General features: G+C 38.5%; 1 protein-coding gene across 1 annotated transcript in view; it reads right to left on the bottom strand.

Annotated features, from left to right (window-relative positions):
* pcxa (pyruvate carboxylase a) overlaps positions 1–19,382 on the bottom strand; it is a 166,510-nt gene that overhangs the window by 136,255 nt on the left and 10,873 nt on the right. The window contains exons 4-7 of the mRNA XM_067423622.1: positions 17,637–17,802; positions 16,444–16,589; positions 16,141–16,258; positions 14,796–14,947 (exon numbers count right to left, since the gene is read on the bottom strand). Of these exons, the coding sequence (XP_067279723.1) occupies positions 14,796–14,947; positions 16,141–16,258; positions 16,444–16,589; positions 17,637–17,802 (582 nt within the window). The remainder of the gene's footprint in view (positions 1–14,795; positions 14,948–16,140; positions 16,259–16,443; positions 16,590–17,636; positions 17,803–19,382) is intronic.

The following is a 19,382-nucleotide window of genomic DNA, read 5'->3' as shown; positions in this document are numbered from 1 at the left end:
ACAAGGTTTTTACACACTGTTGCTAATAGTTTGGCCCATTCCTCCATGCAGATCTCCTATAGAGCAGTGATGTTTTGTTTCGTTGGGCAACACAGATTTTCAACTCCCTTCAAAGATTTTCTATGGGGTTGAGATCTGGAGACTGGCTAGGAGACTCCAGGACCTTTTAAATGCTTCTTATGAAGCCACTCCGTTGCCCAGGCAGTGTGTTTGGGATCATTGTCATGCTGAAAGACCTAGCCATGTTTCATCTTCAATGCCCTTGCTGATGGAAGGAGGTTTTTACTCAAAATCTCATGACACATAGCCCCATTCATTTTTCCCTTCACACGAATCAGTCGTCCTGGTCCCTTTGCATAAAAACAGCCCACAAGCATGATGTTCCCATGCTTCACAGTAGGTATGGTGCAACTCAGCATTATTTCCCCTTCAAACATGACAAGTTGAGTTTTTACCAAAAAGTGTTATTTTGGTTTCTTCTGACCATATGATGTTCTCCCAGTCCTTTCCTGGATAATCCAAATGCTCTCAAGCAAACTTTAGACTGGCCCAGACATGCACTGGCTTAAGCAGGGGGACACGTCTGGCACTGTAGGATTTGAGTCCCTGACGGCGTAGTGTGTTACTGATGGTAGCCTTTGTTACATGGTCGGAGCTCTCCGCAGGTCATTCACTAGGTCCCCCCGTGTGGTTCTGGTATTTTTGCTCACCGTTCTTGTGCTAATTTTGACCCCACAGGATGAGATCTTTCGTGGAGCGACAGATCGAGTTGAGATTATCAGTGGTCTTGCATGTCTTCCATTTTTCTAATAATTGCTCCCACAGTTGATTTTTTTTGCAGCTGCAGTTTTTCCAGCCTGGTGCAGGTCTACAATTTTTTTTCTGGTGTTCCTTTGTTCCTTTGACAGCTCTTTTGTCTTGGCCATAGTGGAGTTTGGAGTCTGACTGTTTGAGGTTGTGGACAGATATCTTCAAACGGGTGCCATTAACACAGGTAACGAGTGGAGGACAGAGGAGCCTCTTAAAAAAAGAAGTTACAGATCTGTGAGAGCCAAAGATCTTACTTTTTTGTAGGTGACCAAATAATTATTTTCCACCATAATTTGCAAATAAATTCTTTAAAAATCAGAAAATGTAATTTTCTGGATTGTTTTCCCCTCATTCTGTCTCTCATAGTTGAAGTGCACCTATGATGAAAATTACAGGCCTCACTCATCTTTTTAAGTGGAAGAACTTGCACAATTGGTGGCTGACTAAATACTTTTTTGCCCCACTGTACAGTATGTACATTCATACATGCATACATACATACATACAAAATTCTGGGTAAAAACAACCTAATGTTGGGTCAAATATGAACTAACCCAGCAATTGGGTTGTTTTAACCCAGCAATTGGGTTGTCTTAAGCAAATATTTAACCCAACCGCAGGGTTAGTCCATATTTGACCCAAAATTGGGTTAAAACAACCCAGCATTTTTTAGAGTGTATATATATACATACATGCAAACATACATTAATTCTCTCTATTTATTATCAGATTTTAGTTGACCATGTATTATTATTACCAAGACTCCCAAATTTATGAATCAACCCTCCCTGCTGAAAAAAGTGACAAATATAACCAGTATAATATAAATATACTGCTCAATAAGTGACCAAATAACCATTTACTTGTTGTAATGTGTACAGTAACATTGTCTACTAAGACTGACATAAAATTAGAAGTTGCAAATTTCTAGAACAATATTGCTAGGAACTATACTCTCATTCCAGCGTAATAATCAGGGAACTTTGCTGCTATACTATGGTTGCAGCGGCACATTATGATATTAATGTGATATTATCCAGAGCCTGAAAATAGGCTAACTTCCATCAACATAACGTGACTGCCTGCTTGCACTATTTTCAGGTGCTGTGTAATATCATTGCGCTGCAATGGGACCCATGGAATGGCAGCAAAGTTCCTTGATCATTACGCAGGAATGAGAGTATAGCTTCTAGACATATCGGTCTAGAAAATCGCAACTTTTTGTAGCAAGCCTAGTCTTAGTACACAATGTAACTGTCACACATCACATGTCAATTGGAAAATGTTGCCGTTATTTTGTCACTTATTGAGCAGTAAGCTAGATGGAGCCATTTACCTTAAGTCTTTGTGCTAAGCTACAGGTTCTTCTAAAAAAATTAGCATATTGTGATAAAGTTCATTATTTTCCCTAATGTAATGATAAAAATTAAACTTTCATATATTTTAGATTCATTGCACACCAACTGAAATATTTCAGGTCTTTTATTGTTTTAATACTGATGATTTTGGCCTACAGCTCATGTAAAAACAAAATTCCTATCTCAAAAAATTAGCATATCATGAAAAGGTTCTCTAAACAAGCTATCAACCTAATCATCTGAATCAACTAATTAACTCTAAACACCTGCAAAAGATTCCTGAGGCTTTTAAAAACTCCCAGCCTGGTTCATTACTCAAAACCGCAATCATGGGTAAGACTGCCGACCTGACTGCTGTCCAGAAGGCCATCATTGAAACCCTCAAGCGAGAGGGTAAGACACAGAAAGAAATTTCTGAACGAATAAGCTGTTCCCAGAGTGCTGTATCAAGGCACCTCAGTGGGAAGTCTGTGGGAAGGAAAAAGTGTGGTAAAAAAACGCTGCACAATGAGAAGAGGTGACAAGACCCTGAGGAAGATTGTGGAGAAGAACCGATTCCAGACCTTGGGGGACCTGCGGAAGCAGTGGACTGAGTCTGGAGTAGAAACATCCAGAGCCACCGTGCACAGGCGTGTACAGGAAATGGGCTACAGGTGCTGCATTCCCCAGGTCAAGCTGGGCTACAGAGAAGCAGCACTGGACTGTTGCTCAGTGGTCCAAAGTACTTTTTTCAGATGAAAGCTAATTTTGCATGTCATTCGGTGCCTGAGTCTGGAGGAAGACTGGGGAGAAGGAAATTCCAAAATGCCTGAAGTCCAGTGTCAAGTACCCACAGTCAGTGATGGTCTGGGGTGCCATGTCAGCTGCTGGTGTTGGTCCACTGTGTTTTATCAGGGGCAGGGTCAATGCAGCTAGCTATCAGGAGATTTTGGAGAACTTCATGCTTCCATCTGCTGAAAAGCTTTATGGAGATGAAGATTTCGTTTTTCAACACGACCTGGCACCTGCTCACAGTGCCAAAACCACTGGTAAATGGTTTACTGACCATGGTATTACTGTGCTCAATTGGCCTGCCAACTCTCCTGACCTGAACTCCATAGAGAATCTGAGGGATATTGTGAAGAGAAAGTTGAGAGACGCAAGACCCAACATTCTGGATGAGCTTAAGGCCGCTATCGAAGCATCCTGGGCCTCCATAACACCTCAGCAGTGCCACAGGCTGATCGCCTCCATGCCACGCCGCATTGAAGCAGTCATTTCTTCAAAAGGATTCCCGACCAAGTATTGAGTGCATAACTGAACATAATTATTTGAAGGTTGACTTTTTTTTGTATTAAAAACCCTTTTCTTTTATTGGTCGGATGAAATATGCTAATTTTTTGAGATTTATGCCAAAATCATCATATTAAAACAATAAAAGACCTGAAATATTTCAGTTGGTGTGCAATGAATCTAAAATATATGAAAGTTTAATTTTTATCATTACATTATGGAAAATAATGAACTTTATCACAATATGCTAATTTTTTGAGAAGGACCTGTAGGCTAGCGGTAGGTGCATCAGACAGTTATGGCATGCACAGAGATGAGAATGGTATGTATGGACTTACCAACACTTCTATATGGTGAATAAGCTAAAGTCCCAAAAACTCACTGTGTTACTTTACGTGTTTTTTTGGGGGGTGGTAAATAAATGCCACATATCCCAGTAAATTGATGAGAACAAACCTCAATAAATCATTTAGGTTTCATTTAAATACTGTCCTTCTATCAATTTTGATTCTGAAAGGGAAACTCCTACAAATGCATATGCAATAAGGTCAGCAGCAAAAATAACTGTGTCCACGCCTTTTCAGCGACAATTTCTCACTGCGTGTCTTTAGTAAACCTAATATATTAATCTGTGTTTGGTGCTTCTATGGTTTCTAAAAAATGTTTTCTTTTCAAAGTAACTAACTATTAAAAAATATATATTATAACATGTCATAATGGCATTGTTGTACTTTCAGAATGTAAACAGCACTAATTAAAACCCACTAATTTTCATCCTTTTATATTTTATTATTTTTAGGAGTCTAGGTTACAATCTTAAAATGTCAACTCAAAATGTTACAAGGAGTATATTGTAAACATCAGCACTACATTCTCAAAAAATGCTTTGTAGTTTCATGGCCTTGAGCATAAAACACTGGCAAAAATGTCAACCCTGTTACCATTAAATGGGTTACCTTTCTTAAAGTTGCCCTAGAATGAAAAATTGAATTAACCTTGCCATAGTTAAATAAAAAAAAGTTCAGTACATTGACATCACATACAGTGAGTCTCAAACACCATTGCCTCCTACCTTATATGTAAATCTTGTTTGTGAAAAACATTATGGAAAAACAGGCTATTTTCAACATGACGGCGACTGTGACGCAGTCGCTGGGATCCTTAGTATGTACCCCAAAAATGTCAACAGTTATGGTTGATGTTTATTTACAATCAGATACCGCAACAATTTAATTCAAAGTTGTTTGCTTGCTCTGCCCATTTCATTACAGAGAGTTTTTCTAACCTGGAACAATATCAAGCAGAATTCGCTCAACATATAAAACTGAAGAAAGGGCCGACTCCAACCATATTCCTTCAAACCGTAAGTAGTGATTTTATCCACTTCTTGACTGTCGAACCCAGAAGCTAACTCGATCCTTGTAGCTAACGTCACCTTTTTTCACCATCTAAGTTGAATCGATAGTCATTTGACAAGGCTTCTAGTCCATTTGTTAAATAAATATACATTTTTGATAGCTGAAGTATGATTATTTTGCAGCGGGTGATTAGTAAACATAACTATTTTGAGTCGCTTCTATATTACTTTGTTTATTATTTATATCTATAATATTATATCTATATTATAAATATGTTTTTTGTACAGTAACAAGTTCAGTTTGTGATTCAAAGTTAAATCATAGCCATGACGGATGTTATAGATGTGTTAGTTGTCAATGAGCAGCAGTGGAGTGAAATAGCCAATCAGAGCAGAACTCTGCATTAATATTCATGACCCTTTCAAATAAGGCAAAAAAGAGAGCATTACATCCTAGGGACAATTTCTAGGGTTGCAAATGTACCTGTAAAACGTTATTTTAAAACCTTAAATAAGCCGCATACCCACTATTTAGATATCAGAGAACAATTTAAAATATTGTTTCAAATCATTCTAGAGCACCTTTAAAGGAATATGAAAAATTCCACAATTAGCTTAAGGTGGTACACAGTGCACTTCATTAATACTCACGCATACAACTGGTCTCACTGAATGTTTAAATATAAACCGAAAATGTATTAGAAAATTATATTTAAAAAATCCCCGTCTCATAAAATGACCAAGTTTACATTCTTATGGCTAGTGCTAGAGACAGTGTTGAACGTCTGCTAAATGTCAGTTCAAGTCATGTTTGCCCCAACATGAAGAAAGGGAAACATTATCACACATGACATTTCCATTTCTGTGACATGCAGTCCTAATGATTAAACATGATGGTGATAGGCCATTTCATTCTTTCGGAGTCGAGCAAAACTTCTGCCACGCTTCAAAAATGGAATTAGACAATTAAAAGAGCCAGGGAGAATTTTCTTTGACATTAAAGACGGAGCCAACGGTGAGAGAGAACAGAGGGATACTTCCCGCTGCTCTTAAGAGAAAAGCTGTACTCAGCATTAGAAAATGAGATTGAGGGGAGCTTCAAGCGTCTAAGGGAACATGTCAAAAGCTCAAATGAGGTTTTAATGCTTGCTCTGAGAAATCTGAAAGCCTGGCCATCATCTCCATTTCCCTTGTCCATATGATAGAACAGATGGAGGAGAGATTTTAAGCTCTCCCTCTCCCTTTATCTCTCCCGCTCTCCTCCTTAACCAAGTTCCTTCACTTCACACTCACAATACTCCATCTCTCTCGCTCACTCACACACACGCGCATATAAATGCTAATGCATTCATATTCTGCAGAACGCTAAACAACTGTCAGCAGAGAGTCCAGAAGGGGTGAAAGACGGGCGATCGGCGCTGTATTTTATCTGTACGCGTGTCTGTTGAATTCAGAAGTGGAAGTCGAAAGGAACTCTACACTGATAACACACTGAATGAATCTTTTCAATGTGGCAGCTGATTACAGCCTCTCCGAATGTAATCATGCATGTTTATTCAGGAACTCTATATCTAAAATTGCCTGCAAAAACTAAATGTCTTCAACATTACAAGGAAAAATCCACCATGTGCAAGAACTTTCATGAATAGTCAAAAGCTTTATTAATAATATGCAAGAAATCAGAAATGTCATGTTTGTGATTCATCAGACTGACACAAACGGTGCGAAGAAGACGTGCAATGGCGCACATAGTAGGATGTGGTGTATCTGTGCACGGACATGATTACACACTCACACAAAAAAGTCCACAGAAATTGCGGAAACTGCTACCAACCATGTAATGAATTACATTTCCAGTGTGAAGCCGGGTTCTGAAACCACGGTCCAACACGGTGAGCCATGTTGCTCAAAGGGGTTTTGCAAGTTCAGATCCACCTCACGACATTTGCTCCTTTCTTTTCCAGTCTTTACTTGGCTGTTAGATCACCCAATTTTTTTTAATTCTGTTTCACTTCTGTAGAATATTTAAAAACATATCTTTTTAAGAACATCAGGGTCCAAAAAACAAAAAAAACAAAAAAGGAAATTTGGAGAGATGTTACAGGTTTGATGAACAAACTGTTTGGAGAATAAAATGCAGAAGCACACAACAAAAACTAAATTTTAACATTTTAAGTAATTCTTCTACATGACCAGAGGAGTCAATTCAATCTTCACTCGTCTGAGAGTAATTCCTCTTTTCTTTCTGTTTAGAATGACACTTTCGCTTATCAGGTCAGCTCATATGCACAGGCATGTCAATAATCAGTCAATAACTCTATTTTTAAATACAATCCTCCACTGTCACTCAAAAATGCTTCTGAACAGCAAATGTAATCACACAGGATATAAAGAACACATGTGAGGACAACAGGGGTTTCCATTTATATTTATACAATTGTCAGAAATTTTTATCCAAAATGATTTGCTGCAAATGGCACATAAATCCGTGTCCTCACTGGCATTTGATCAAAAACTTGAACATGTCAAGAAATCACTCACTAATTTTAGGTTAACTGTCAGGTTGACTAGAGTTTTCAAGTTGTTATGCTGAAAAATCACACTGAGAAATCTACTTGCACTTATGTATGATTTAGGAATAAAATATGGCGCTTTAGTTAATTTTATAAAAGAAAAACTGTCTCAAAAATGCAAAATGTATCATCAATATTATGTTACCAATAGATGCCATCTGCCATATCAGACAAGCATTTGCTCTTTCTAACATACACTATATTGCCAAATGTTTTGAGATGCCTGCCTTTACATGAACTGTAATGAAATGCTATTTTTAATCCATAGAGTTAAATATAAAGGTTTGGCCCATCCTTTGCAGCTTCAACCCTTCTGGTAATGCTTTTCACAAAGTGTGTTAATGGGAATTTTTAAACATTCTTCTGCAAGCGCATTTGTGAGGTCAGGCACTGATGTTGAACGAGAAGGCAAACTGGCCTGGCTCACAGTCTACACTTCAAAAGGTGTTCTATCGGGTTGAGGTCAGGTTGCAGTTCAGTCAAGTTCCTCTACACCAAACTTGCTCATCCATAACTTTGGGGACCTTCTTTGTGCACTTGTGCATAGTCATATTTGAACAGGAAGGAGCCATCCCCAAACTGTTTCCACAAAATTGGGAACATGAAATTGTCCAAAATTTATTGGTATGCTAAAGCATTAAGAGTTCTTTTCACTGGAATAAATGGGCCAAGCCCAACCCCTGAAAAACAACTCCACACCATAATCCCCCCTCCACCAAAATGCACACATGGCACAATGCAGATAAGACAAGTACTGTTCTCCAGGCAACCGCCAAACCCAGACTCATCCATTGGATTGCCAGACAAGAGAAGCATGATTCGTCACTCCAGAGAACATCTCCACAGTGCTTTACACCACTGCCCAGCACTTGGTGACTTGGATGCAGCCGCTCAGCCATGGAAACCCATTCCATGAAGCTCTCTACGCACTATTCTTGAGCTAATCTGACGGCCACATAAAGTCTGGAGGTATGTAGCTATTGACTATTACCTTTAGCATGCACTGAACACACTCTATGCTTTTATTTGGCCTACCACTTTGCGGCTGAGTTGCTGTTGTTCCCAATTGCTTCCACTTTGTTATAATACTCCTAACAGTTGACTGTGAAATATTTAGTAGAGGAAATTTTACGAATGGACTCATTGCACAGCTGGAAACCTATCACAGTACCACGCTTGAATTCACTGAGCTTCTGATAGCAACCCATTCTTTAACAAATGTTTGTAGAAGCAGCCTGCATGCCTAGGTGCTTGACTTTATACACCTGTGGTGATTGGATGCGATTGGAACACCTGAATTCAATGATTTGGAGGGGTGCCCCAATACTTTTGGCAATAGTGTAGGTACATGGCAGTCCTTTTTATTTGGATGCTTTTAAACTGAATTATCCAAAAAAAAAAGTTACAAAAGAGATTAGCAGTGGAACAGTGGATTAGCAACAGATAATAAAAATGGTATTTGTTTTTCTTTTTCCAAAACTGAAATAAATCTTGACAGGGGCATGCTATCATATGTAAGCCTTTGCTCCTAAATGAGATCGTAATAAGCAGTAAGGACACCAACATTTGCTCCAAGGTAAATTAACCTTACTAAGTAAAGAAGTTAATTAATTTACTTATTGATTCGGGTCAAAGCAGAGATCACAGTGCTGGTGAATGTAGAAGAACCGTTCTGGACACTTCAATGACATCAGCTGTAATCTCTTTCAAAAGGAGCTATCAAAATGCTATTAGTGTTTACCTAACTTCTGTTTTAAAATCATATGATCGTGTAATTTAATTTCTTTAAAAGAAAAATGGTAGATAAAAATACTGTGCAATGATCTTATTCACTCCAGCCTACTTAAGAATATCTAAATCCATTTATACCTCTTTATTAGTATATATATTACTGTCTACTGTACTGAAAAAAGAAAAACACATTTTCTTTGAGACATTATATGAAGCTTGTCTGAGTTAGCAAACAATAACCAAAAGAGGAGGAGCTTATCAAAAGAAAATAATTAGCATGGGTTTCAGAAATAGACCCATAAGTTTGTGGCAAACCTGGTGGCAAAAGTCTCTGCCAAAAAAAACAACACTCTCTCATATCTCGTCCAGATAAAATATTAAAATGACAATTGAGAGGTTCAAACCTCACCAAATGCCAGTGCAGGCACTCCATATGTTTGCTCAGACTGGCATACTGAGATGAGATTCAACCAGATGAACATATGGAAAAAAATCAGTAATAATGAACAGGATATCAATGTCAAGTCCCATCTGGATATCATGTGAAAAACACTAAGAGGTTACAGCACAATTAATTTTTCGGTCGAAACCAGTTATCAATAAAATGAATGGATTGCTATAGAGATATTCAGGAGCTTTGTTATTTTAAGGCAGATGTTACTGTGTTTCTCTAACAGCTTGTCTTCTGCAGCAATAACAAACCATTTTTTTGGTCTTGGCATATATTTATGCAGTGAAATGGATGAAGGGAAAAGTTTGATTAGGTTTCTCAAACCAATAGCACAGCAGCGCCACCTGCTGTCTAATTCAGTGTACTGTATTCTTAGCTACTGCAATAGACCTAAATGTATTCACACAGTTTTGTTTCCACAGTTTCATCCTCGCTGACTAGCATTCTGACTAGCATGAGAATGACTAACATACTGTTGATGGACACATGATGAGAAAAAAATAACACTAAGGCATTATAGGATTGTCCAAAAAAAAAATCGGTGGGGGAGAGAGGGAGAGGGAGAGGGAGAGGGAGAGGGAGAGGGAGAGGGAGAGGGAGAGGGAGAGGGAGAGGGAGAGGGAGAGGGAGAGGGAGAGGGAGAGGGAGAGGGAGAGGGAGAGGGAGAGGGAGAGGGAGAGGGAGAGGGAGAGGGAGAGGGAGAGGGATCCAACAACAATGTTTGGTTACCAACATTCTTCAAAATATCTTCTTCGGTGTTTATCTTTGGGTGAAATATCCCTTTAACAATACACTATTAAAAAAAAATGTTAAAGGTGGGGTGAAATGCTGTTTCATGCATACTGAGCTTTTTACACTGTTAAAGACTTGGATTCCCATACTAAACATGGACAAAGTTTCAAAAACTAATGTTGGACGTTTGATGGAGTATTTCTGTGTCAAAAATACTCCTTACGGTTTCTCACAAGTTTCGGAGAGTTTTTTTCGACTATGGCTCGGCTTGAGGCCGACAGAGCAGAAGGTCCTTGTATGGGCCGTACGGGCTCCTTGTATTGGCCATACGCGCGTGACTAGAGCGAGAGAGGAAATGCACGCCCATAAACACTGCTCTCAGGTGCAGATCCACTCGTCCGTGAACACTTATGTCATTATAGTCCGCACCACACTCCACTTTATTCCTATGGGTGACGTAGAGCGACTTCAAAGCTTCAGCACAGCATTCCGGGAAGTGGATCGAAAATGGTCGAAAAAGGTGGATCTCCACGGTCACTGCTGTCACAGGACATCACCAAATCATACCAAAGAAGTGTGTTTTTGACGGAGCGGTCCCAGCGATAAAGGTTCGGTCCTGCTTTGGAAGCAGCCGGTGAGTAAAACTGCTTCAAATGTCTATGCTGTTGGCTACCGTCGCGTGAGTAAACATCAGTAAACGGCACGATCGCGTGCTTCGTCATTCATGCACTAACGGTTACTCTATTGTTGTTCTATGTATAACGTTACACTATTCTGACGTGCAAAACCGTTTTGCTTGCTACTGCTAAGGTTTAGTCGCATACAATAGTCCATAAACCAAATCATGTCCTCATAAACTGCGAGTAAACACACAAATGTTGACAGGCCACTAAATACAGTACATACCACAGAGACGGACGTCCTGCTGTTGCTGTTTCTCCTGTTCAATTTATTTCAGCCTCCGAATTTGATTCTGGATCATATCTGTATTAGCTGAATCTGATCGATAGCCATGGGTTTCTCCACGCTTGAGGACGTCACCGCTTTGTGCACACTCGTCATTCTTTAGCTCCGCCCACACGATACGCCTCCAGGCGCTCGTTTTTTTCCCCAGAAAAACTCGGTACAGCCTATATTTCTTTTATAAATATAATAAAACTAAAGACTTTTCGGAGATATGAAGGATGCAATACTACTCTATAGGTACTCAAGATTGACATGAGATTGACTGAAACTGAGTGTTTCACCCCCCCCCCCCTTTAAAAACAAACAAACAAAAAAACAATTGTTTGAAACGATAACCACAGTCAATGTTTGTGATTCAGCTGTGCAAGATGAAGCTGAACCGGTAAACTAAAGATGAATCAACACCAGTAAACTGAAGTGCTTTGAGAGCAGGTGAATCAACACATCCTATATGATGGTAGTTAGACACACTCACCTAAAGGATTATTAGGAACACCATACTAATACTGTGTTTGACCCCCTTTCGCCTTCAGAGCTGCCTTAATTCTACATGGCATTTATTCAACAAGGTGCTGAAAGCATTCTTTAGAAATGTTGGCCCATATTGATACTATAGCATCTTGCAGTTGATGGAGATTTGTGGGATGCACATCCAGGACACGAAGCTCCCGTTCCACCACATCCCAAAGATGCTCTATTGGGTTGAGATCTGGTGACTGTGGGGGCCATTTTAGTACAGGGAACTCACTGTCATGTTCAAGAAACCAATTTGAAATTATTCAAGCTTTGTAACATGGTGCATTATTCTGCTGGAAGTAGCCATCAGAGGATGGGTACATGGTGGTCATAAAGGGATGGACATGGTCAAAAACAATGCTCAGGTAGGCCGTGGCATTTAAACGATGCCCGATTGGCACAAAGGGGCCTAAAGTGTGCCAAGAAAACATCCCCCACACCCTTACACCACCACCACCAGCCTACACAGTGGTAACAAGGCATGATGGATCCATGTTCTCATTCCGTTTACGTCAAATTCTGACTCCATCTGAATGTCTCCACAGAAATCGAGACTCATCAGACCAGGCAACATTTTTCCAGTCTTCAACTGTCCAACTTTGGTGAGCTTGTGCAAATTGTAGCCTCTTTTTCCTATTTGTAGTGGAGATGAGTGGTACCCGGTAGGGTCTTCTGCTGTTGTAGCCCATCTGTCTCAAGGCTGTCTGTTGTGGCTTCACAAATACTTTGCTGCATACCTCGGTTGTAATGAGTATTATTTCAGTCAAAGTTGCTCTTCTATCAGCTTGAGTCAGTAGGCCCATTCTCCTCTGACCTCTAGCATCAACAAGGCATTTTCACCCACAGGACTGCCGCATACTGGATGTTTTTCCCTTTTCACACCATTCTTTGTAAACCCTAGAAATGGTTGTGCGTGAAGTTCCCAGTAACTGAGCAGTTTGTGAAATACTCAGACCGGCCCGTCTGGCACCAACAACCGTGCTACGCTCAAAATTGCTTAGATCACCTTTCTTTCCCATTCTGACATTCAGTTTGGAGTTCAGGAGATTGTCTTGACCAGGAACACACCATTAAATGCATTGAAGCAACTGCCATGTGATTGGTTGATAGAAATTGAACAGGTGTTCCTAATAATCCTTTAGGTGAGTGTACACAGAAGTTTCTTCTGCTCACCAAGCCTGCATTTATTTGATCAAAAACACAGAAAAAATGTAATATTGTGATATTATTACGATTTAAAATAATTTGTTTTCAATTTATTATACTTTAAATGATCATTTATTTCTGTGATGTCAAAGCTGAATTTTCAGGATCGTTACTCCAGTCTTCAGTGTCACATGATCCTTCAGAAATCCTTCTAATATGATGATTTATTTTCAAAGTTGGAAACAGTTCTGCTGCTTAATATTTTTATCATAATCTGTGATAATTTTTTATAATACTTTGATGAATAAAAAGTAAAAAAAGAAAGAAAAAAAAAAGAAGCAAACACGTCCGAATTTAAGGAAGTGTGGGTGTTGGTGGAAGTGACGTATATGCCGTAAAGCAGTCGAATTTTGTAGTTCTTTTTGTTCTCGGGTTACTACCGAGAGTAACCTTTAAACTAAAGTTTAAAAGTACGATTAAACGATACAGACCCTGTCAAGCTATGGCACACGTGTCATTCGACCTATTGTAAGTCGATGTATCATCACAAGAGTCTTGAAAATATATTATGAAGGTTGAAAAGTTACCTAGTGCTGATTTAAGCCATGTCTTAACACATTATACTCCATCACATCTATTGTGTTCTCAAAACTCTGGCCAGTTGATAATACCTAGAATATCTAAATCAACTGCAGGCAGTCGATCCTTTTCCTATATCACCTTAACTCTGGAATAGTCTTCCTAGTATTGTTCAGGAAGCAGACACACTCTGTCAGTTTAAATCTAGACTAAAAACGCATCTTTTTACTATGGCATACACGTAGAACATTTTCAACTTTTATTATTCAAATCAATTGACTGATTGTTTGGCTGCATTAACTAGGTCAGCCGGAACCGGGAACACTTCCTATAACACCTGATGTACTAATTACATTATAAAAAGAGTGGCATCTACGCTAATGTTAGTCCCTCTGTTTATCCCGAGGTTTACTGCAGTCAGCCAGATCCAGGCCGTGTCCGGATGGGATGGTGGACCTGCATCTGGCCATGACCATCACATCCTGGAGTGTCTGCTGAGCCGTGTCAATTGGTGTCTCCTCTGAATTTGTCTCCGGCGCAATAACTCCGATCTTTCAAGTATTCATACTCTTGTGTAATCTACGTGCCATCTTAAAAAAAAACGTCTCTTGCGTGATTCCTAGAAGTTTTGAATATTCCGATCTAATATGATTTCTGACCTGTAAGGTTGCCAGAATAATAATCATACACTTTTTGATAATAGGCCAGAGGAGAACTGGCACCCCCGACTGAGCCTGGTTTCTCCCAAAGTTTAATTTTTCTCCATCATGCCCTGTATGTATGTACGTATGTATGTATGTACGTATATATACACACATATATATATATATAATATACATATACACATACACACACACATACACACACACACAATATATAAACATAATATTACAGCTTACATGTGATCAAACTATCCACTGCTTACAACAGTTACTGTGTTTTTTATTTACAGTAACCATGTTATTTTGTTACATATTTAAATATTAATATTTGTTAAGAAGTAATAATTTTAATTGTATTATTGATTCATATATTATGAAAAAATCATTAATTTAGAATTGCTATAAATATTTTGTAAAATTTAGAATTTAAGATGTTCTTTCAGATCAGTAGAGTACATTGACTAAAATAATGAATATGACAAAATATAGAATAAATTCAAAGGATCAAAACACAAACTGTAAAAAAAAAAATCAATGCTGCAGGTTTAATCTTCATTTAGATTTTAAGTTTTAAATGTGTGTTTTGAGTTTGACATCTGTAATTTGAGATCTGAATTTGCATACAGTTTGGAAGACTTGTACCTGTCGAGCGAGGTTCACGGAGTCAGCAGTCAGTCTGTCTCTGAGGTGTGGGTCCAGCTGTGAGGCTGGTGCGATCTCCACCACCTTCTGATGTCTCCTCTGGATGGAGCAGTCCCTTTCGTACAGGTGAATGACATTGCCGTATTTATCGCCTACACACAACAGACCGACAAACTCACTGAGCATTACACTGAAGTCTTAAATCCATCTGGCAGTGTAAACAAACTCATCTGCTAGTATTTTTTTCAAAATATAACAAATACAATCATCTATTAGATCAATAAACAACATTAAGTAAATTAACACACAACAGAGCACTGCCCGATTCTGTTCACTGTTGAGAACAGTGTGCTATATGCAAATATCCACATATGTTTTAATTAACTGTATTTAAATCTAATTTGTTGTTGGAGGTTGAGCGCTTCCTCAGTTAGGATGTTATGTCTGGGAACAGATTTAAAGGAAAAACCTGTCCTAATTTACTCACCTGTGTGACTTTCTTTCAATGGCATACACAAGGAGAAATTTTAAAGAGTCCTGGTTGTTCTTTTGCATGCAACTACAATGAATAAGGACTGAAGCGTTCAAATTTCAAAAGCACCATAAGGCATTATTAAAAACGATATATATGCCTTGTGTTCTATATTAGCTCTTATGAAGCCATATAATAATATTTTGAAATAGTATTCACTGGAAACCTTGACATTTCGATATGGGGTGTAGATTTATTAACCCATTTGACAAAGATTTTAGCCATGTAAACGGTACCTTGTGCATATGTACAGTGCCACAATGCGAATGTCCTCATGCTAATGTGCTCATGTTTATGCCTTATGAACTGGTCAGTGGAGAGTAAGGCCCTGTTTCACAGACAGGGCTTAGATTAAGTCAGGATTAGACCTTAAAAATGACCTCCATTTTTAAATGCGTCTGAATATGCTGAAATTTGACTCTGAATACTCTTAATGCACATTTGTAACATGTAGAGATGTGTTAATCAGACTGCAAAGTTTAGAGTACATATAAACAGAACTTTCAGAATCTGAGATCGGATTGGATTTTTTCAAACTGACGACAATTTGTGAATGTAAACATACCTACTGATCTAATCAGTGTTTAACAGCCCACTGAAAGGGAAGGTTATCATTGAATATGACTACAGTCTGTCTATTACAAGGCTTTTAGAAAGTCATACAGGTTTGGAATGATATGAAAGTGAGTAATTTATGACAGATTATTCATTTTTGGTCAAACCACTTTAAAAAAAATATAAGAATACCTGATTTGCAGTTCTTGACCAGAGACTAGCCTAACACAAACCAATAATAAAAACAAACTCACTTACCAAGGATTTGCACCTCAATGTGTCTGGGTTTCTCAATGAACTTCTCCACAAACAGAGCTCCATTGCCAAAGGCTGTCAGGGCCTCAGAGTACGCTCGCTGATAGTTCTCCTCTAGTTCCTGATCACACACACAGCCACAGGGTTACCCAGTGCAAATACACAGCACACCAATTCATACTGCACCACTAACTGAACAGCACACACATCTTAGTGCACACGAGGGTGTCGCTTTAGCCCTCATTTAAAAGCCCTCCAGTGGGATAGCTTGCAACTGGCTCTTTTATTTTTTTTATTACACAATACCTCATACTCTCTGACCACCCGCATTCCACGGCCACCGCCCCCGTATGCGGCCTTGAAGATAATCGGGAAGCCGTAGCTGTTGGAGAACTCTTGAGCTTCCTGCAAAGATGAGATGGGACCGTCTGTTCCAGGTACCACCGGCACACCTGCAGGATGACCAGAAAATGTACCAAAGCAATGCCATGCCATTCTATTAAGTACCATGTAAATACTTTGATATATAGTAGTTTATTAGACAAATTTCAGTCAACAGTAAGTTTTGTAATTGTAATTTTTTTTTAAGCATTAAAAAAAATCCTACACCTTCTCCATAGGGGAATGCATTTGTAATGATAACTTATAAACCAGGGGTGGCCAATCGTGTTCCTGGAGATCTACATTCCTGAAAATGACATCAATACTAATACATCTGGACCAGCTAATTAAGATCTTCAAATCTGCAGGTAGGTATATTTACAGGAGCAGGTTTGAGCACCCCTATAAACCATTAGAGCTACTTTGTTGGTAATCGATGCATTTGTTGAAGCCATCAGACAGCATTATTTCCACTTTTTGAATAATAGTGTTTAACAGCAGAGTTCCTGGTGAAAAAAACTACATTACCCATGATTCTGCTAAGAAAATCTCCACCAATCAGAGAACTCAAATGAGGAACAACAACAAAAAATGCACCAAAGGAACACTTTACCACCCAGCCATTCCCATGAAGCACTGCAAATGCTGTAAATAGAGTCAGTCTCCCTACAACAGAGGTGCAAATCATACGCAGAGTAACTGAAATATACCCTGTGAAAAAGCCTCATTACTAAACACTTTATTTTAAAATCAACCTAAACAAAAAAGAAATGCACAAACATGTGATACAAGAGTAGATGTCCCATTGTCATAGCAGCAGTAAAGCTAAAAAGCTTCACAAAAAATGAAGCACTGACGAACCAACGACAAGGAAGAACAAATATAATGAACTGTTCACAAGAGTACATAGAAGCAAGAGGTTGTTGCGAGTCGGTGAAATCACCTCATTCGTGGCTGGTTATAGCTTCTTGACAAATACCTTTTTAAAAATCCCTAAGGGGAAATACTTCAGGTACAAAGGCACTGAAATAGGTGACGGGCACTTTTGCACTCTACTAAACATCACAACTGAAGATATTTTGTGATGAGAGAGAGCAGGGTAGGTGGTAACACTTTACCTGCATTGATGGCAATGGTACGAGCCTCAACTTTGTCCCCCATCTTGCGCACCACATCTGGGGTGGGACCGATAAAACGTACCCCGGCATCCATACATGCCTGAGCAAAATCTGCTCGTTCTGACAGGAAGCCATAACCTGGGTGGATAGCATCTACGTCGTTCTCCTGCCAGACACATATTGTGAAATATTACAATCTGGAGCACAAGTAGTCTGTTACAATGAATCATCATAAACAATTATGACTGTGATATGATCACATTTATTATTCAGAAGTAAAAACACAAAAAGAGGAGATTCATATGAACTATCATTCAAAAGTTGCTGTTTTTTAAGTTTATAGTAAGTAAGTTAAGTATGTTTATAGGTTCTAACAAAAATTGTTTTTTTTTTTTTTTTTTTTTATAAAGCCAGATTTTCTTTTCTTTTTTATTCAAATAATTGTGAAAAAAGTATCAGGGTTTCCACAAACATACTAAGCAGCACAACTGTTTTCATAATTGATAAGAAATATTTCCTGAGCAGAAAATAATCACATTAGAATGATTTCTAAAGGATCATGTGACACTTAAGACTGGCCGCTGAAAATTCTGCTTTGCCATTAAAAGAATGAATTACATTTTCAAATATATATTAAATATAAAACTGTTGTTTAAAGAGAATTCTTTCAAAACGATTTCTTAAAAGATCAGAACGACCCCAATGCATTTGCACATTTAGTGGAAGTTTTTATTCTACTGTGAAATGTATTGGTGCGCATACCCTGAAGAGCTCAAACCTATGGCCTTAGTGTTGCCAGTAACCCTGTACTTCATTGCTTTGAGCCACGAAGTTGTAGATATAGCTCTCATTCCATGATGAGATAAATCTCAGTGGTGGCTTGCTTCCTTCTGAGAATACAGCCCAACTTCCCCAACTGAATGAACCCTTTTGTTTATTGACCTGGTTTTAAGGTTAACTGATATAGCTCTCTTAAACAAGTCATGACAAGGTGTTAGGAATGTTTCGTGCACTTTACACAACATGGGACATTTTCTAAAACATACATTAGGTAGAGTGTTGAATTGATAAACAAATGACATTTTTTTATTTATTGATTAAGCCAATAACTGACTAAATTGATTGTTGCCTGAGGTATTTCATCCGAAAATTAGATGCAGAAGAACAACTGCCTGTTGAGGGTTTTTACAGCTTCTTGGCTGCAGACTCTGAACTCTTTTGTCAGAAGGCATAATTATGTGCAATTACGGCTCTTTGCAGGTCTGTTTGTGCTCCGTCCAATCACTGCAGGCTGTACATGTACTTTACAGGTCACGCGATCGTAATCTATTGTTTCATCCCACAAACGCAACAAAAGTCAAAGGTATTAAAAAAAAGTACATTGCTGTTTTTGAACCCAACGCAGTCTGGTTTTTGACACAGACAGCGAGTCAGTGTGGGAGAGTTTTGGTAAAACTGGCACTTACCATGTTGTTTCAGCAGCGCTATATCTTATATTTTTGTGCTTTGCAATATCAACTCATTTATTTTTCTCTGACATTTGTGGTAGTTGATTCTGCCAGTTAAAATAACGTTGCTGGCAGGCATAAATGAGGTTTAGTCGAAACAATAAGAATGACACTAGAAAGTCTTAGCAGCATCAGTAAGAATAATTTGAAAATATAAAAAATAATTAGTAACAATTTATTAATTTTTTTATTGCCATCTTGGAGTTTCCTGAATAATTTTAGTATTTGTATAATGTGA

Source organism: Pseudorasbora parva, chromosome 18 (genome assembly GCF_024679245.1).
Source record: "Pseudorasbora parva isolate DD20220531a chromosome 18, ASM2467924v1, whole genome shotgun sequence".
In the NCBI taxonomy this organism is placed as follows: domain Eukaryota; kingdom Metazoa; phylum Chordata; class Actinopteri; order Cypriniformes; family Gobionidae; genus Pseudorasbora; species Pseudorasbora parva.
The sequence above is the reverse complement of the archived record's forward strand: the minus strand, read 5'-3'. Positions and strand labels throughout refer to the sequence as shown.